Source organism: Oncorhynchus nerka, linkage group LG13, assembly GCF_034236695.1.
Source record: "Oncorhynchus nerka isolate Pitt River linkage group LG13, Oner_Uvic_2.0, whole genome shotgun sequence".
Taxonomy (NCBI): Eukaryota; Metazoa; Chordata; class Actinopteri; order Salmoniformes; family Salmonidae; genus Oncorhynchus; species Oncorhynchus nerka.
Genome location: NC_088408.1, coordinates 97,777,625 through 97,797,988, shown reverse-complemented (window position 1 = coordinate 97,797,988; position 20,364 = coordinate 97,777,625). Strand labels below are relative to the sequence as shown.

The 20,364-nt window shown below is 43.9% G+C and overlaps 1 protein-coding gene across 1 annotated transcript in view; it reads left to right on the top strand.

The window, feature by feature from the left end:
* LOC115117167 (bifunctional methylenetetrahydrofolate dehydrogenase/cyclohydrolase 2, mitochondrial-like) overlaps positions 1–8,900 on the top strand; it is a 19,255-nt gene extending 10,355 nt beyond the window's left edge. The window contains exons 6-8 of the mRNA XM_065026888.1: positions 3,249–3,341; positions 6,384–6,509; positions 8,139–8,900. Coding sequence (XP_064882960.1) covers positions 3,249–3,341; positions 6,384–6,509; positions 8,139–8,254 — 335 coding nt within the window. The 3' untranslated portion in view covers positions 8,255–8,900. The remainder of the gene's footprint in view (positions 1–3,248; positions 3,342–6,383; positions 6,510–8,138) is intronic.
* Positions 8,901–20,364: the final 11,464 nt, after the last annotated feature.

Here is a 20,364-nt window from a genome sequence, read left to right as displayed (position 1 = left end):
GGTAATTTGCAAGGAACGGTATATTTAATGTACCCCGCCTGGGAGTGTTTGCGTACGTACATTGTATGTGTGTGTGTGCGTGCGTGTGTGTGTGTGCGTACGTACATTGATGTTGCACCACCGCGGTTTTCCCCGTTATGAAGCTGTTTATTACAAAAGGGCTTCAAGTGAAGGAAATGATGAATAAAATAAATTAATAAAATAAATATCTCTGCACCTATTGTTCCAACAAGAACTGTTGCAATGCATGTACACATTCTTGGAAGAGAGGAGGGTGGAGGAGGGTGGAGGAGTGTGAGAGAGAGAGAGGGTGGAGGTGAGAGGGGAGAGAGAGGGGGTGGAGGTGAGAGGGAGAGAGAGGTGGAGAGGGAGGGTGGAGGAGAGAGAGAGGAGAGGGAGAGGGGGTGGAGGAGAGGGGGGGTGGAGGAGAAAGAGGAGAGAGGGAGGGGAGGGTGTAGGAGAGGGAGGGTGGAGGTGGAGGAGAGAGAGGGGTGGAGGTGAGGGGAGAGGGGGTGGAGGTGAGAGGGACGAGAGAGGGTGGAGAGGGAGGGTGGAGGAGAGAGAGAGGGAGGGTAGAGGAGAGAGGGAAAGGAGGGTGGAGGAGAGGGAGGGAGGGAGGGAGGGTGGAGGAGAGAGGGGTGGAGGTGAGAGGGGAGAGAGAGAGAGAGAGAGAGAGGTGGAGGAGAGAGAGGGAGGGTGGAGGAGAGAGAGGGGAGGGTGGAGGAGAGGGAGGGGAGGGTGGAGGGGAGGGTGGAGGAGAGAGGGGGTGGAGGTGAGAGGGGAGAGAGAGGGTGGAGGAGAGAGGGAAGGGAGGGTGGAGGAGAGAGGGAGGGAGGAGAGAGGTGGTGAGGGAGGGTGGAGGAGAGAGGGAGGGTAGAGGAGAGAGGGAGGGTAGAGGTGGAGAAGAGAGGTGGAGAGGGAGGAGAGAGGTGGTGAGGGAGGGTGGAGGAGAGAGAGGGAGGTTAGAGGTGGAGGAGAGAGGGAGGGTAGAGGTGGAGGAGAGGGAGGGGAGGGTGGAGGAGAGGGGGGGGTGGAGGAGAGAGGGGAGGTTGGAGGAGAGAGGGGAGGGTGGAGGAGAGGGGAGGGTGGAGGTGGAGGAGAGAGGGAGGTGGAGGAGAGAGGGAGGGTAGAGGTGGAGGAGAGAGGGAGGGTAGAGGTGGAGGAGAGAGGGGGCCACCTGTCGTCCCATATATGGTCGTAGAAAGAAGTGGGTGAGGGAAGTGGAATGGTGCACCATGCTGGTGATGAGACAATACTGTGTGGACAGCTGTTAAATGAAACAACCCTGAACTAAAGCATCCCTCTCTCTCTCACATACACACACACACACACGCTTGAGGAATTTCTATCAACTGTGAACCTGTTTCTACTAGTTTTGACAGAAACTCACTTTAATTTGGACTCCTCACCAAGTTGCACACACACACTCCCTCTCTCTCTCTCACACACACACTCCCTCTCTCTCTCTCTCTCTCTCTCTCTCTCACACACACACACCCTCTCTCTCTCTCTCTCTCTCTCTCTCTCTCTCTCTCTCTCTCTTTCTCTCACACACACACACTCTCTCTCTCTCTCTCTCACTCTCTCACACACACACACACACACACACACACACACACACACACACACACACACACACACACACACACTCCCTCTCTCTCACACACTCCCTCTCACACACTCCCTCTCTCTCTCTCTCTCTCTCTCACTCCCTCTCTCTCACACACACACTCCCTCTCTCTCACACACTCCCTCTCTCTCACACACTCCCTCTTTCACACACCCCTCTCTCTCTCTCTCTCTCTCTCTCTCTCTCACACACTCCCTCTCTCTCACACACACACACACACACTCCCTCTCTCTCTCACACTCCCTCTCTCTCTCTCACACACTCCCTCTCTCTCACACACACACACGCACACACACACACACACACACACACTCTCTTTCTCTCACACACTCCCTCTCTCTCACACTCCCTCTCTCTCTAACACACTCCCTCTCTCTCTAACACACTCCCTCTCTCTCTAACACACTCCCTCTTTCACACACTCCCTCTCTCACACACTCTCTCTCTCTCTCTCACACACTCTCTCACTCTCACTCCCTCTCCCCCTCTCACACACACTCCCCCTCGCTCTCTCTCTCTCTCTCTCTCTCTCTCTCTCTCTCTCTCACACACACTCCCTCTCTAACACACTCCCTCTCTCACACACTCCCCCTCACTCTCACTCCCTCTCTCTCTCTCTCTCTCACGCACACACACACACACACACACACGCACACACACACACAGACGCACCACATCAGGTATCAATCTAGTCGTTTACCATGCCGGGTCTTGTCTCTCATTCCTGACCTTTGTAAGATTTATTCCCCCACACACACACACACACACACACACACACACACACACCCGCTCTGGGACTTGGCTTGGTTGTTGATCCCACCCTGCTCTGGAATGCCTGGCCTGGGTCAAGGTACCTAGGATAGGTCCAGGGTGAGGTTGTCTGGCCTGGGTCAAGGTACCTAGGATAGGTCCAGGGTGAGGTTGGCTGCGCTGGGTCAAGGTACCTAGGATAGGTCCAGGGTGAGGTTGGCTGCGCTGGGTCAAGGTACCTAGGATAGGTCCAGGGTGAGGTTGTCTGGCCTGGGTCAAGGTACCTAGGATAGGTCCAGGGTGAGGTTGGCTGCGCTGGGTCAAGGTACCTAGGATAGGTCCAGGGTGAGGTTGGGCCTACTGGAGCCAATGGGGCTTTATAGAGTAACTTAGAGAAATATACGGTCATCACAACAGAGGAAGAGGTCACCAGAGAAAGGAGTTAATGACACTCCAGTCCATAATGTTAATAGTCTGTTTACTTTGTTATTTATAAAAATGAACTTGATGGAGTCTAAACTGAAAAATAAACCCATTGACAAATAGACAGATTCATTTGGCATATTATCAATCCTATTATGTCAGAGACAGGCAGACGGACTGGCAGACTGACTGGCAGACAGACTGACTGGCAGACAGACACAGACAGACTGACTGGCAGACAGACACAGACAGACTGACTGGTAGACAGACTGACTGGCAGACATACTGACTGGCAGACTGGCAGACAGACACAGGCAGACAGACGGGCAGACAGACAGACACTGGCAGACAGACTGGCAGACAGACTGACTGGCAGACAGACACAGATAGACTGACTGGCAGACAGACACAGACAGACATCCTAAACCCTCTCCTCTCCTCCTAGGTGATGCCACGGTAACCATCGCCCACAGGTGCACCCCCAGAGAGCAGCTGAAGGAACTGACCCGTCTGGCGGACATCGTCATCGCAGCTGCAGGTACCCCCCCCACACACCCCACACACACCCTCTCTCTTTCTTTCAATACAATGGGCTTTATTGGCATGGGAAACATATGTTAACATTGCCAAAGCAATTGAAGTAGATAAATGTACAAAAGTGAAATAAACAATAAAAATGAACAGTAAACATTACACGTACAGAGGTTCCAAAATAATAAAGACATTTCAAATGTCATATTATATATATATATATATATATATACAGTGTTGTAGTACAAAAGGGAAAATAAATAAACATAAATATGGGTTGTATTTACAGAGGTGTTTGTTCTTCACTGGTTGCCCTTTTCTTGTGGCAACAGGTCACATCTTGCTGCTGTGATGTAACACTGTGGTATTTCACCCAGTAGATATAGGAGTTGATCAAGATCGGATTTGTTTTCAAATTCTTTGTGGATCTGTGTAATCTGAGGGAAATATGTATCTCTAATATGTTTATACATTTGGCAGGAGGTTAGGAAGTGCAGCTCAGTTTCCACCTCATAGCCTGTCTTCTCTTGAGAGCCATGTCTGCATACGGCGGTCTTTCTCAATAGCAAGGCTATGCTCACTGAGTCTGTACATAGTCAAAGCTTTCCTTAAGTTTGGGTCAGTCACAGTGGTCAGGTATTCTGCCACTGTGTCCAATCTGTTTAGGGCCAAATAGCATTCTAGTTTGCTCTGTTTTTTTGTTAATTCTTTCCAATGTGTCAAGTAAATATCTTTTTGTTTTCTTATGATTTGGTTGTGTCTAATTGTGTTGCTGTCCTGGGGCTCTAGAATTTAACGTCTCTTTTCTGGAATTGGATAATTAGCGGGTATCAGCCTAATTCTGCTCTGCATGCATTATTTGGTGTTTTACGTTGTACACGGAGGATATTTATGCAGAATTCTGAATGCAAATCTCAATTTGGCATTTGTCCCATTTTGTGAATTCTTGGTTGGTGAGCGGACCCCAGACCTCACAACCGTAAAGGGCAATGGGTTCTATAACTGATTCAAGTATTTTTAGCCAGATCCTAATTGGTATGTCAAATTTTATGTTCCTGTTGATGGCATAGAATGCCCTTCTTGCCTTGTCTCTCAGATCGTTCACAGCTTTGTGGAAGTTACCTGTGGCGCTGATGTTTAGGCCAAGGTATAGTTTTTTGTGTGCTCTAGGGCAACGGTGTCTAGATGGAAGTTGAATTTGTGGTCCTGGCGACTGGACCTTTTTTGGAACACCATTATTTTGGTCTTACTGAGATTTACTGTCAGGGCCCAGGTCTGGCAGAATCTGTGCAGAAGATCTAGGTGCTGCTGTAGGCCCTCCTTGGTTGGGGACAGAAGCACCAGATCATCAGCAAACAGTAGACATTTGACTTCAGATTCTAGGCCAGGTGCTGCAGACTGTTCTCGTGTCCTCGCCAATTCGTTGATATATATGTTGAAGAGGGTGGGGCTTAAGCTGCATCCTTGTCTCATCCCACGGCCCTGTGGGAAGAAATGTGTGTGTTTTTTGCTAATTTTAACCTCACACTTGTTGTTTGTGTACATGGATTTTATAATGTCGTATGTTTTTCCCCCAACACCACTTTCCATCAATTTGTATAGGAGACCCTCATGCCAAATTGAGTCAAAGGCATTTTTGAAATCAACAAAGCATGAGAAGACTTTGCCTTTGTTTTGGTTTGTTTGGTTGTCAATTAGGGTGTGCAGGGTGAATACATGGTCTGTTGTACGGTCATTTGGTAAAAAGCCAATTTGACATTTGCTCAGTACATTGTTTTCACTGAGGAAATGTACGAGTCTGCTGTTAATGATAATACAGAGGATTTTCCCAAGGTTACTGTTGACACATATTCCACGGTAGTTATTGGGGTAAAATATGTCTCCACTCTTGTGGATTGGGGTGATCAGTCCTTGGCACCAAATATTGGGGAAGATGCCAGAGCTGAGGATAATGTTGAAGAGTTTTAATATAGCCAACTGGAATTTGTTGTCTGTATATTTGATCATTTCATTAAGGATATCATCAACACCACAGGCCTTTTTGGGTTGGAGGGTTTGTATTTTGTCCTGTAGTTCATTTCAGGTAATTGGAGAATCCAGTGGGTTCTGGTAGTCTTTAATATTATAGAGCCAAAAAGGTTGGATAAGTGGTTTAGCCAAACATCTCCATTTTGGATAGATAATTCGTTATGTTGTTGTTTGTTTAGTGTTTTCTATGGAGTCTATGGATTCTTCCATTACAATGAGCTGATTTCTGACGCGCTGTTCCTTCTCTTTCCGTAGTGTATTTCTGTATTGTTTTAGTGATTCACCAGAGTGAAGGCGTAGACTCCGGTTTTCTGGGTCTCTGTGTTTTTGGTTGGACAGGTTTCTCAATTTCTTCCTTAGATTGTTGCATTCTTCATCTCTCTCACTCTTTCTCCTTCCCTTCTCCCTTGTCTGTAACATTGCTGCAGGTGAACATTATAAAAACGACTGAAGTATGCCTGGTGATTGCCAGCCAGTGTCATGTCCACACAGAACTAGTGTGTGTGTGTGTGTGTGTGTGTGTGTGTGTGTGTGTGTGTGTGTGTGTGTGTGTGTGTATTTGAGGATCAACGTTTAATATTAGCTGTACATGTTGCGGTTAGCGACTTTCGTGTGTGTGTGTGTTCATTTCCTGTGTGTGTGTGTTCATTTCCTGTGTGTGTGTGTGTTCATTTCCTGTGTGTGTGTGTTCATTTCCTGTGTGTGTGTGTGTTCATTTCCTGTTTGTGTGTGTGTGTGTGTGTGTTCATTTCCTGTGTGTGTGTGTTCATTTCCTGTGTGTGTGTGTTCATTTCCTGTGTGTGTGTGTGTTCATTTCCTGTTTGTGTGTGTGTGTGTTCATTTCCTGTGTGTGTGTGTGTGTGTGTGTGTTCCTTTCCTGTGTGTATGTGTGTGTGTTCATTTCCTGTGTGTGTGTGTGTTCATTTCCTGTGTGTGTGTGTGTGTTCATTTCCTGTTTGTGTGTGTGTTCATTTCCTGTTTGTGTGTGTGTTCATTTCCTGTGTGTGTGTGTGTCCTCTAGGTGTGCCTGGGCTGATCACAGTAGACATGGTGAAGGAGGGGGCAGCGGTTATCGATGTGGGTATTAACCGTGTCCAGGACCGGACCACAGGGAAACTACGGCTGGTGGGCGACGTGGACTTCGAAGGTACACAACTGGATTTAAACCACTTCCGGTTAGAGGCAGGTAGCCTAGTGGTTAGAGGCAGGTAGCCTAGTGGTTAGAGACAGGTAGCCTAGTGGTTAGAGGCAGGTAGCCTAGTGGTTAGAGGCAGGTAGCCTAGTGGTTAGAGACAGGTAGCCTAGTGGTTAGAGACAGGTAGCCTAGTGGTTAGAGGCAGGTAGCCTAGTGGTTAGAGACAGGTAGCCTAGTGGTTAGAGACAGGTAGCCTAGTGGTTAGAGGCAGGTAGCCTAGTGGTTAGAGGCAGGTAGCCTAGTGGTTAGAGGCAGGTAGCCTAGTGGTTAGAGACAGGTAGCCTAGTGGTTAGAGACAGGTAGCCTAGTGGTTAGAGGCAGGTAGCCTAGTGGTTAGAGGCAGGTAGCCTAGTGGTTAGAGGCAGGTAGCCTAGTGGTTAGAGCAGGTAGCCTAGTGGTTAGAGGCAGGTAGCCTAGTGGTTAGAGGCAGGTAGCCTAGTGGTTAGAGGCAGGTAGCCTAGTGGTTAAAGGCAGGTAGCCTCGTGGTTAAGAGTGTTGGGCCAGTAACCAGCAGGTAGCCTCGTGGTTAGTGTTGGACTAGTAACCAGCAGGTAGACTAGTGGTTAGAGCGTTGGACTAGTAACCAGCAGGTAGCCTAGTGGTTAGAGTGTTGGACTAGTAACCAGCAGGTAGCCTAGTGGTTAGTGTTGGACTAGTAACCAGCAGGTAGACTAGTGGTTAGAGTGTTGGACTAGTAACCAGCAGGTAGCCTCGTGGTTAGAGCGTTGGACTAGTAACCAGCAGGTAGCCTAGTGGTTAGAGTGTTGGACTAGTAACCAGCAGGTAGCCTAGTGGTTAGAGTGTTGGACTAGTAACCAGCAGGTAGCCTAGTGGTTAGAGTGTTGGACTAGTAACCAGCAGGTAGCCTAGTGGTTAGAGTGTTGGACTAGTAACCAGCAGGTAGCCTAGTGGTTAGAGTGTTGGACTAGTAACCAGCAGGTAGCCTAGTGGTTAGAGTGTTGGATTAGTAACCAGCAGGTAGCCCAGTGGTTAGAGCTTTGAGCCGGTAACCGGAAGGTTGCTAGATCGAATCCCTGAGCTGACAAGGTAAAAATATGTTGTTCTGCCCCTGAACAAGGCAGTTAACCCACTGTTCCCTGGTAGGCCGTCATTGTAAATAATAATTTGTTCTTAACTGACTTGACCTATTTAAATAAAGGTTAAATAAATAAAAAAATAGAACAGGTTAACATTTATTTTCATGAATGTTGTGCTGGATGGAGGCAGCTCTGCAGAGAGGTCATTAGCTGGCATTGCCACAAAGTCACACAATCTGATTTTAAATCTAACCTTAACCACACTGCTAACCCTAATGCCTAATATTAATATTGTTCAAATTTCTAGATAAAAAAATAAATAAAAATGTAATCAATTTTATAATAAGGCTGTAATGTAACAAAGTGTGGAAAAAGTCAAGGGGTCTGAATACTATTGGAATGTACTGTATCCTCGTCAGAGACCTGAATGATAGATGTGTTAACTCACCTAGTTAAATGACTAGGCTTTAGCTCAGGAGCATTATGGGTATTAGGGCATGACCCACAGGCTAACACAGGTTGTTTTCCCCCTGTGTCTCTGTAGGGGTGAAGGAGAAGGCGGGGTTTATCACGCCAGTTCCTGGAGGGGTGGGGCCTATGACGGTCGCAATGCTGATGAAGAACACTGTTGCTGCTGCCAGATACGCACTGACGCACTGACACACACATACACTGACACACACACACACACTGACACACACACACACGCACACACACGCACTGACACACACACACACTGACACACACTGACACACACACACACACACTGACACACACACACACTGACACACACACGCACACTGACACACACACACACACTGACACACACACACTGACGCACTGACACACACTGACACACACACGCACAAGGACACACAAACACACACTGACACACACACACACACACACACACTGACACACACACACAGACACTGACACACACACACACACACACTGACACACACACACAGACACTGACACACACACACACAGACACACACACACTGACACCACACACTGACACCACACACTGACACACACAGACACACACACACACTCCAAGCAGAGCCATACCAAGCACGTTAAATCACTCTGTACATCCAGGGGTGTTTGTTGCTTTTTTTCATGTGTTTTAGTTTTTTATTCAAGTAATTTAAAGTTATTTATTTTGAAGCTCTTTTTTTGAGAGTTTTTATATGTGTGTTTTTTTCTACCGAAGCCGTTTAGTGTTTAACGTTAATTAAAAATATTGCGGCTGGTTCAACTGGAAGAACAAAACAAACAATAAAACTCTCTAACCTGGTGACTCTGACCCATCCTCACACTATGGAGTATTTATAATCTCAGTGTTACTCTGTTACTCTCAGCGTGACTCTGTGTTACTCTGTGTTACTATGTTACTCTGTGTTACTCTCAGCGCTACTCTGTGTTACTCTGTGTTACTATGTTACTCTGTGTTACTCTCAGCGTGACTCTGTGTTACTCTGTGTTACTATGTTACTCTGTGTTACTCTGTGTTACTCTCAGCGTGACTCTGTGTTACTCTGTGTTACTCTCAGCGCTACTCTGTGTTACTCTGTGTTACTATGTTACTCTGTGTTACTCTCAGCGTGACTCTGTGTTACTCTGTGTTACTATGTTACTCTGTGTTACTCTCAGCGCTACTCTGTGTTACTCTCTGTGTTACTCTGGGTTACTCTCTGGGTTACTCTCTGGGTTACTCTGGGTTACTCTCTGGGTTACTCTCTGAGTTACTCTGGGTTACTCTCTGTGTAACTCTCTGTGTTACTCTCTGTGCTACTCTCTGTGCTACTCTCTGTGCTACTCTCTGGGTTACTCTGGGTTACTCTCTGTGTTACTCTCTGGGTTACTCTCTGTGTTACTCTGTGTTACTCTCTGGGTTACTCTCTGTGTTACTCTCTGGGTTACTCTCTGTGCTACTCTCTGGGTTACTCTCTGTGTTACTCTCAGAGCTACTGGGTTACTCTCTGTGTTACTCTCTGGGTTACTCTCTGGGTTACTCTCTGTGTTACTCTCTGTGCTACTCTCTGGGTTACTCTCTGTGTTACTCTCTGAGTTACTCTGGGTTACTCTCTGTGTTACTCTCCGTGCTACTCTCTGGGTTACTCTGGGTTACTCTCTGTGTTACTCTCTGGGTTACTCTCTGGGTTACTCTGTGTTACTCTCTGGTTACTCTCTGGGTTACTCTGTGTGTTACTCTGTGTGTTGCTCTCTGGGTTACTCTCTGGGTTACTCTGTGTTACTCTCTGGGTTACTCTCAGGGTTACTCTGTGTTACTCTGTGGGTTACTCTCTGGGTTACTCTCAGGGTTACTCTGTGTGTTACTCTCTGGGTTACTCTCTGTGTTACTCTCTGGGTTACTCTCTGTGTTACTCTGTGTGTTACTCTCTGGGTTACTCTCTGTGTTACTCTGTGTGTTACTCTCTGTGTTACTCTCTGGGTTACTCTCTGTGTTACTCTCTGGGTTACTCTGGGTTACTCTCTGTGTTACTCTCTGGGTTACTCTGGGTTACTCTCTGTGTTACTCTCTGTGTTACTCTGGGTTACTCTCTGTGTTACTCTGGGTTACTCTCTGTGTTACTCTCTGTGTTACTCTCTGTGTTACTCTCTGTGTTACTCTGTGTTACTCTCAGCCAGGGTTGACACCATTTAGGCGTTTGTTTGGTCGATAGGCTGTTGGTCAACCGAGATTTCTTTAGTCAAGCAGGAGCAAAAAAATATATTTATACATCACGGTGTACAAGACATCTGTCTGATTCAGGCTGAGTGGATTCATTCATTGTGGAGGCCCTGGGGATGGAACAGCCCATCAGTCTGAGAAGTGCTACTGTAATTGTATATTGTTATATTACATTAGATGGACAATGGTGCAACACCAATAAAAATTATATTATATATATTATATAAATTATATTATTTTGTAACAAATGCGCGTTCTCCGTGGTTGAATAGTCGTCGCTGTCCACGGTTCTGAAACACATCAGTGCGCTGTTGAATTTGCGCCTTTTCCTAGACCATGTTGCTATGTGCATAATAGCAACATTAACCAGCATATTGTTGTTGAGAGCAATGGCCCAGAATGAGGAGATGAGAAAACAGCCCTTTCCTTATTGTCTAAGAAAAGTGAGGAGAGAGGAAACCCAGAACTTAAATTAGATCTATAATCAATAACCTAACTATTAAATGTGCCTGGCTTAATAAATCATCAATATATCTACAGAAATAAGACAGATCCTGCTTCTGTTGCCTGTTTGAGTGTTTGTTTATTAGCCTACTGATTCACCAAGCCTCACGCAACCACATGTCAGGTAAACTATTTTTTATTTTTTATTTAAAAAAATATATATTTTAATTTAATTTTTAAAAATCTTAGCTGTAATAAAAGGCTTTACACAATTTTGTATTCGTTAATACAGCCTCTGATATTATTTATAATTGATTTAGTGTTTACACTGTTCCAAATTGTCGGGAAATTGTATATTTATAATAATAATAACGCTCCTTTTTCTTGATCTTATTGGTGTTATTATTACGATAATAAGTAACGTCATTATCATTAGTAGGCTGAGTATAGCAGCCTTGTAATAACCACCATCGAGCACATCTTAATACCATAACTTACATCTTGTTTAGTCTTAATACCGTAACTTATTTAGGCCTATATTTCAATACATACAGTGGGGAGAACAAGTATTTGATACACTGCCGATTTTGCAGGTTTTCCTATATATAGTATATATATAGGAATATATATATATATAGATATAGTACTAAAACACTTGAGCGTCTCTCTTGATCCTAGGTCCTGGCAGAGTTGTGCAGACTCAGGACAACTGAGGTTTGGAGGAATACGCAGATTTAAAGAGGAGTCCGTAATTTGCTTTCTAATAATCATAATCTTTTCCTCAAAGAAGTTCATGAATTTATCACTGCTAAAGTGAAAGCCATCCTCTCTTGGGGAATGCTGCTTTTTAGTTAGCTTTGCGACAGTATCAAAAAGGAATTTCGGATTGTTCTTATTTTCCTCAATTAAATTGGAAAAATAGGATGATCGAGCAGCAGTAAGGGCTCTTCGGTACTGTCTTTCCAAGCTAGTCGGAAGACTCCTTTTAAGTTTGTATCCGTCCTGATCATAGCAAAAAAAGACAATACTTCTGTATTTCCCGCTGTGTAAACACATTGCAAATAGGATCGAGATAACTCTTGATAATGTTGGGTAGCTGATATTCAGTTCTTAATTAGGACAATTAAAGCCAACACAATGGCCTGTTTTACAAATGGTGGGGCTACCACATGGAAGGGCAGTCAGAAAATTCCATTGTGGGCCGACATGGTAGGCTCCAGGGCCGACATGGTAGGCTCCGGGGCCGACATGGTAGGCTCCGGGGCTGACATGGTAGGCTCCGGGGCCGACATGGTAGGCTCCGGGGCAGACATGGTAGGCTCCGGGGCAGACATGGTAGGCTCCGGGGCCGACATGGTAGGCTCCGGGGCCGACATGGTAGGCTCCGGGGACGACATGGTAGGCTCCGGGGCCGACATGGTAGGCTCCGGGGCCGACATGGTAGGCTCCAACAAAGCAAGTACGTGCCGACGTCTTTTTTTGGTCTGGTCCGGACAACTTTTTTTGGTGTTTTACAAACGGTAGGCTTACCACATAGATGGGCATTCATAAAATGTAATTTCAGGCAACACTATAGGCTACAACTCAGTAAGCACGGGCCAATGCCTTTTGGATGTCTTTTGGGGGGGACTATTCCGGACCTGCATTGATTTCCAAATCCACGGACATTGGTTTTTGGTCCAATCATTTTGAACCAATCATCAGCGTTTGTTTGATTCAGATTTTGTCTGGTCTGGACCAGTCTTGATTTGTTCCAAACATAGATGTCTATAAATTACCTATTTTCAACTTTCACTCAGAACCCAAAATTTGCCTGATTTCAACATCCATAATTTTTTTGTTGTTCAAAGTTCGGAAAATATGCCTTTTCAGCGTCCTGGGTAATATATATTTTAAACATATGGACATTCAGCTTTCATTCAGAACATAAATTAAACTTAACTTCAACGTCTGGAAAATACGTATTATAGACGTCTTTACAACGTCATTTTCAAACTGGAACTATTCTAGTTTTGCGGGTGTTGCACTTCTGCCTGTGTTAGACAGGTGTTGTTCGCGTTTTGCTCCAGGAAACAACTGATTCGATTTAATTGATCTAAGTGCCGCGCGTAAGCTATATATGAATGGCATGCATGTAGCCTAGCAACTTCTACAGTGAATGCTTTTATTTATATGTTTTGTGCGTATGAATTGAATATTACCAAATGTATCAGTAAAAAAGATTGAGCCTATTTAATGGGGGGGGCATTAAAGACGTACTGCGGATCGCTAAAATATCCTACTGATTATGATCACACTTCCTCAATTCAAATATGATGGCGACACTATAGGAAGGAGGGTCTGGTATAGTTTAGAAACTCGGGAACCAAGCTATAAGTTATCCGTGTGGGCGTTATCACCTGAACATGTTGAAATACTGTATCTTCACACCTAGAATAAAAACATCCAGGCTTGAGTCATAACTGTCAGTTTATTGGGAAATTCTTGTGTAAAAGTAAAGATACCTTAATAGAAAATGATTCAAGTGAAAGTCATCCAGTAAAATACTACTTGAGTAAAAGTATTTAGGTTTTTACATATACTTAAGTATCAAAAGTAAATGTCATCGCTAAAATATTATTAAGGTATCAAAAGTAAAAGTACAAGTATAAATCATTTCAAATGTATTATATTAAATAAAGCCTGACGGCCACATTTAAAAGATGTACATTTACGGATAGCCAGGGGCACGCTCCAACACTCAGACACTATTTACAAACGAAGTGTGTGTTTAGTGAGTCTGTCGGATCAGAGGCAGTAGGGATGACCAGGGATGTTCTCTTGATAAGTGTGTGAATTAGACCATTTTCCTGTCTTGCTAAGCATTCAAAATGTGACGAGTGTCCTTTTGGGTGTCAGAGAAAATGTATGGAGTAAAGAGTACATCATTTGCTTCAGGAATGTAGTGAAGTAGAAGTAAAAGTTGTCAAAAAATATAAAGTACAGACACCCCCAAAAACGACTTAAGTAGTACTTTCAACTATTTTACACCGCTGTGTGCACACATGTGTCACGTAAAGAGAGCGAGGGTTGAGGGAATAGTGAATGTTTTCCCGAAGCAAAAGTGTGATTTCGGTTACAGAACCTTTCAGTCAGAAAATAGCTATAATTATGTCGCAGCTTCAGCAACACGGACAGCGCGATGAACACTGTTGATCTGTGGTGGTCGCTGCAGCAGGGAGGAGATGGAGACAACCGCTGGTATTAACAGTCACTTGACACAGCGCAGCAAGTCTGAGCCGGGCTCAGCACAATCGAGTCAATTGCTGATGGGAATCCCCCCGAGTCATTTGTGTGTCTTTAATGATTTAATCAAACTGTGTGCTTAAAGCATCAAATCACATTTTATTTGTCACATACACATGTTTAGCAGATGTTAATGTGAGTGTAGTGAAATGCTTGTGCTTCTAGTTCTGACCGTGCAGTAATATCTAACAAGTAATCTAACAATTTCACAACAACTACTTTATACACACAAGTGTAAAGGAATGAATATGTACATATAAATATATGAATGTGCGATGGCCGAACGGCGTAGGCAAGATGGTATAGAGTACAGTATATACATATGAGATGAGTAATGTAGGGTATGTAAACAAGATGCAGTAGATGGTATAGAGTACAGTATATACATATGAGATGAGTAATGTAGGGTATGTAAACAAGATGCAGTAGATGGTATAGAGTACAGTATATACATATGAGATGAGTAATGTAGGGTATGTAAACAAGATGCAGTAGATGGTATAGAGTACAGTATATACATATGAGATGAGTAATGTAGGGTATGTAAACAAGATGCAGTAGATGGTATAGAGTACAGTATATACATATGAGATGAGTAATGTAGGGTACGTAAACAAGATGCAGTAGATGGTATAGAGTACAGTATATACATATGAGATGAGTATGTAAACAAAGTGGCATAGTTAAAGTGGCTAGTGATACATGTATTACATAAAGATGCAGTAGTTGGTATAGAGTACAGTATATACATTTACATATGAGATGAGTAATGTAGGGTATGTAAACAGTATATGAAGTGGCTAGTGTTACTATGTTTCTATGTGTTACTCTGTTACTATGTGTTACTCTGTGTTACTCCGTGTTACTCTGTGTCTCTGTGTTACTCTGTGTTACTCTGTTTCTATGTGTTACTCTGTTACTCTGTTACTATGTGTTACTCTGTTTCTATGTGTTACTCTGTTTCTATGTGTTACTCTGTTTCTATGTGTTACTCTGTTTCTATGTGTTACTCTGTTTCTATGTGTTACTCTGTTACTATGTGTTACTCTGTGTTACTCCGTGTTACTCTGTGTTACTCTGTTTCTATGTGTTACTCTGTTACTCTGTTTCTATGTGTTACTCTGTTACTCTGTTACTATGTGTTACTCTGTTTCTATGTGTTACTCTGTTTATATGTGTTACTCTGTTTCTATGTGTTACTCTGTTACTCTGTGTTACTCCGTGTTACTCTGTGTTACTCTGTTACTATGTGTTACTCTGTTACTATGTGTTACTCTGTTTCTATGTGTTACTCTGTTACTCTGTTTCTATGTGTTACTCTGTTACTCTGTTACTATGTGTTACTCTGTTACTATGTGTTACTCTGTTACTATGTATTACTATGTGTTACTCTGTGTTACTCCGTGTTACTATGTGTTACTCCGTTACTATGTGTTACTCTGTTACTATGTGTTACTCTGTTACTATGTGTTACTCTGTTACTATGTGTAACTGTTACTCTGTTACTCTGTGTTACTCTGTTACCATGTGTTACTCTGTTACTATGTGTAACTGTTACTCTGTGTTACTCTGTTACTCTGTGTTACTCTGTTACTATGTGTTACTCTGTTACTATGTGTAACTGTTACTCTGTTACTATGTGTTACTCTGTGTTACTCTGTTACTATGTGTTACTCTGTTACTATGTGTTACTCTGTTACTATGTGTTACTATGTGTTACTCTGTGTTACTCTGTTACTATGTGTTACTCTGTTACTATGTGTAACTGTTACTCTGTTACTATGTGTTACTCTGTGTTACTCTGTTACTATGTGTTACTATGTTTCTATGTGTTACTCTGTTACTATGTGTTACTCTGTTACTCTGTTACTATGTGTTACTCTGTGTTACTCTGTTACTATGTGTTACTATGTGTTACTCTGTTACTATGTGTTACTCTGTTACTATGTGTAACTGTTACTCTGTTACTCTGTGTTACTCTGTTACTCTGTGTTACTCTGTTACTATGTGTTACTCTGTTACTATGTGTTACTCTGTGTTACTCTGTTACTATGTGTTACTCTGTTACTATGTGTTACTCTGTTACTATGTGTAACTGTTACTCTGTTACTCTGTGTTACTCTGTTACTATGTGTTACTCTGTTACTATGTGTAACTGTTACTCTGTTACTCTGTGCTACTCCGTTACTATGTGTAACTCTGTTATTATGTGTTATTCTGTTATGATGTGTAACTCTGTTACTATGTGTTATTCTGTTACTATGTGTAACTGTTACTATGTTACTCTGTGTTACTGTTACTCTGTTACTCTGTTACTATGTGTTACTCTGTTACTATGTGTAACTGTTACTCTGTTACTCTGTTACTATGTGTTACTCTGTTACTATGTGTAACTGTTACTCTGTTACTCTGTGTTACTCTGTTACTATGTGTTACTCTGTTACTATGTGTTACTCTGTTACTATGTGTAACTGTTACTCTGTTACTATGTGTAACTGTTACTCTGTTTCTATGTGTTACTCTGTGGTACTCTGTTACTATGTGTTACTCTGTTACTATGTGTTACTCTGTTACTCTGTGTTACTCTGTTACTATGTGTTACTATGTGTTACTCTGTGTTACTCTGTTACTCTGTGTTACTCTGTTACTATGTGTTACTCTGTGTTACTCTGTTACTATGTGTTACTCTGTGTTACTATGTGTTACTCTGTGTTACTCTGTGTTACTCCGTTACTATGTGTTACTCTGTTACTATGTGTAACTGTTACTCTGTTACTATGTGTTACTCTGTTACTATGTGTTACTCTGTTACTATGTGTAACTGTTACTCTGTTACTCTGTGTTACTCTGTTACTATGTGTTACTCTGTTACTATGTGTAACTGTTACTCTGTTACTATGTGTTACTCTGTTTCTATGTGTTACTCTGTGTTACTCTGTTACTATGTGTTACTCTGTTACTATGTGTTACTCTGTTACTCTGTTTCTATGTGTTACTCTGTTACTATGTTTTACTCTCAGCGGAACTGCGTTACTCTGTGTTACTCTGTTACTCTGTTACTCCGCATTACTTTCGGCATTACTCTGTTACTCTGAGCGTTACTCTGTGTTACTCTGAGCGTTACTCTGTGTTACTCTGAGCGTTACTCTGTTACTATGTGTTACTCTGAGCGTTACTCTGTTACTCTGCTTTACTCTGTGTTTCTCTGTTACTCTGTTACTCCGCATTACTCTCGGCATTACTCTGTTACTCTGTGTTACTGAGCGTTACTCTGTTACTATGTGTTACTCTGAGCGTTACTCTGTTACTCTGTGTTGCTCTGAGCGTTACTCTGTGTGACTGTTTCTCTGAGCGTTACCCTGTGTTACTCTGAGCGTTACTCTGTTACTATGTGTTACTCTGGGCGTTACTCTGTTACTCTGAGCGTTACTCTGTTACTGTGTTACTATGTGTTACTCTGAGCGTTACTCTGTTACTATGTGTTACTCTGTGTTACTCTGAGCATTACTCTGTTACTCTGAGCGTTACTCTGTGAACTGTACAGTGCATTCTGAAAGTATTCAGACCCCTTCACTTTTTCCACATTTTGTTACATTACACCCTTATTCTAAAATGGATTAAATACTTTTCCCCTTTCATCAATCTACCCCATAATGACAAAGCAAAAACAGGTTTTAATTTTTTTTGCAAATGTATATATATTTTTTTAAACAGATACCTTATTTACATAAGTATTCAGACCCTTTGCTATGAGACTCTAAATTGAGCTCAGGTGCATCCTGTTTCTATTGATCACCCTTGAGATGTTTCTACAACTTGAGTCCACCTGTGGTAAATTCAATTGATTGGACATTTGGAAAGGCACACACCTGTCTATATAAAAGCTTCCACAGTTGACAGTGCATGTCAGAGCAAAAACCAAGCCATGAGGTCGAAGGAATTGTCTGTAGAGCTCCGAGACAGGATTGTGTAAAGGCACAGATCTGGGGAAGGATACCAAAACATTTCTGCAGCATTGAAGGTCCCCAAGAAAACAGTGGCCTCCATCATTCTTAAATTGAAAAAGTTTGGAACCACCAAGACTCTTCCTAGAGCTGGCTGCCTGGCCAAACTGAGCGATCAAGGGAGAAGGGCCTTGGTCAGGGAGGTGACCAAGAACCCGATGATCACTCTGACAGAGCTCCTCTGTGGAGATGGGAGAACCTTCCAGAAGGACAACCATCTCTGCAGCACTCCACAAATCAGGCCTTTATGGTAGAGTGACCAGACGGAAGCCACTCCTCAGTAAAATGCACATGACAGCCCGCTTGGAGTTTGCCAAAAGGCACCTAAAGACTCTCAGACCATGAGAAACTGATGAATCTAAGATTGAGTCATGTCTGGAGGAAACCAGGCACCGCTCATCTCCTGGCCAATACCATCCTTACTGTGAAGCATGGTGGTGGCAGAATCATACTGTGAGGATGTTTTTCAGTGGCTGGGACTGGGAGACTAGTCAGGATTGAGGGAACATATGTACAGAGAGATCCTTGATGAAAACCTGCTCCAGAGTGCTCAGGACCTCAGACTGGGGTGAAAGTTCACCTTCCAACAGGACAACAACCCTAAGCACACAGCCAAGACAACGCAGGAGTGGCTTCGGGACAAGTCTTTGAATGTCGTTGAGTGGCCCAGCCAGACCCCGGACTTGAACCCGATCTAACATCTCTGTAGAGACTTGAAAATAGCTGTGCAGCGACACTCCCCATCCAACCTGACCGAGCTTGAGAGGATCTGCAGAGAAGAATGGGAGAAACTCCCCAAATACAGGTGTGACAAGCTTGTATCGTCATATCCAAGAAGACTTGAGGCTGTAATCACTGCCAAAGGTGCTTCAACAAAGTACTGAGTAAAGGGTCTGAATATTTATTTAAATGTGTTATTTCCATTTATTTTGCTAAAGGAATGTATTCAGCAGGCAGTATCAGGAGCAGGCAGTATCAGGAGCAGGCAGTACCAGAAGCAGGTAGTACCAGGAGCAGGCAGTACCAGAAGCAGGTAGTACCAGGAGCAGGCAGTATCAGGAGCAGGCAGTACCAGAAGCAGGCAGTATCAGGAGCAGGCAGTACCAGGAGCAGGCAGTATCAGGAGCAGGCAGTATCAGGAGCAAGCAGTATCAGGAGCAGGCAGTACCAGGAGCAGGCAGTACCAGGAGCAGGCAGTACCAGAAGCAGGCAGTATCAGGAGCAGGCAGTACCAGAAGCAGGCAGTATCAGGAGCAGGCAGTACCAGGAGCAGGCAGTACCAGGAGCAGGCAGTACCAGGAGCAGGCAGTACCAGGAGCAGGCAGTACCAGGGCAGGCAGTACCAGGGGCAGGCAGTACCAGGAGCAGGCAGTACCAGTAGCAGGCAGTACCAGGAGCAGGCAGTATCAGGAGCAGGCAGTACCAGGAGCTTCAATAGGTCTAGGGCTTCAATGGGGCTTCAATAGGGCTTCAATGGGTCTAGGGCTTCAATGGGTCTAGGGATTCAATGGGTCTAGGGCTTCAATGGGGCTTCAATGGGTCTAGGGCTTCAATGGGGATTCAATGGGTCTAGGGCTTCAATGGGGCTTCAATGGGTCTAGGGCTTCAATAGGGCTTCAATAGGTCTAGGGCTTCAATGGGTCTAGGGCTTCAATAGGTCTAGGGCTTCAATGGGTCTAGGGCTTCAATAGGTCTAGGGCTTCAATATGTCTAGGGCTTCAATATGTCTAGGGCTTCAATAGGTCTAGGGCTTCAATAGGTCTAGGGCTTCAATAGGTCTAGGGCTTCAATGAGGCTTCAATATGTCTAGGGCTTCAATGAGGCTTCAATATGTCTAGGGATTCAATAGGTCTAGGGCTTCAATAAGGCTTCAATATGTCTAGGGCTTCAATGAGGCTTCAATATGTCTAGGGCTTCAATGGGTCTAGGGCTTCAATGGGTCTAGGGCTTCAATAGGTCTAGGGCTTCAATAGGGCTAGGGCTTCAATAGGTCTAGGGCTTCAATGAGGCTTCAATATGTCTAGGGCTTCAATGAGGCTTCAATATGTCTAGGGCTTCAATGGGTCTAGGGCTTCAATAGGTCTTGGGCTTCAATGGGTCTAGGGCTTCAATAGGTCTAGGGCTTCAATAGGTCTAGGGCTTCAATAGGGCTTCAATGGGTCTAGGGCTTCAATGGGGCTTCAATAGGTCTAGGGCTTCAATATGTCTAGGGCTTCAATAGGTATAGGGCTTCAATATGTCTAGGGCTTCAATATGTCTAGGGCTTCAATAGGGCTTCAATGGGTCTAGGGCTTCAATGGGGCTTCAATAGGTCTAGGGCTTCAATATGTCTAGGG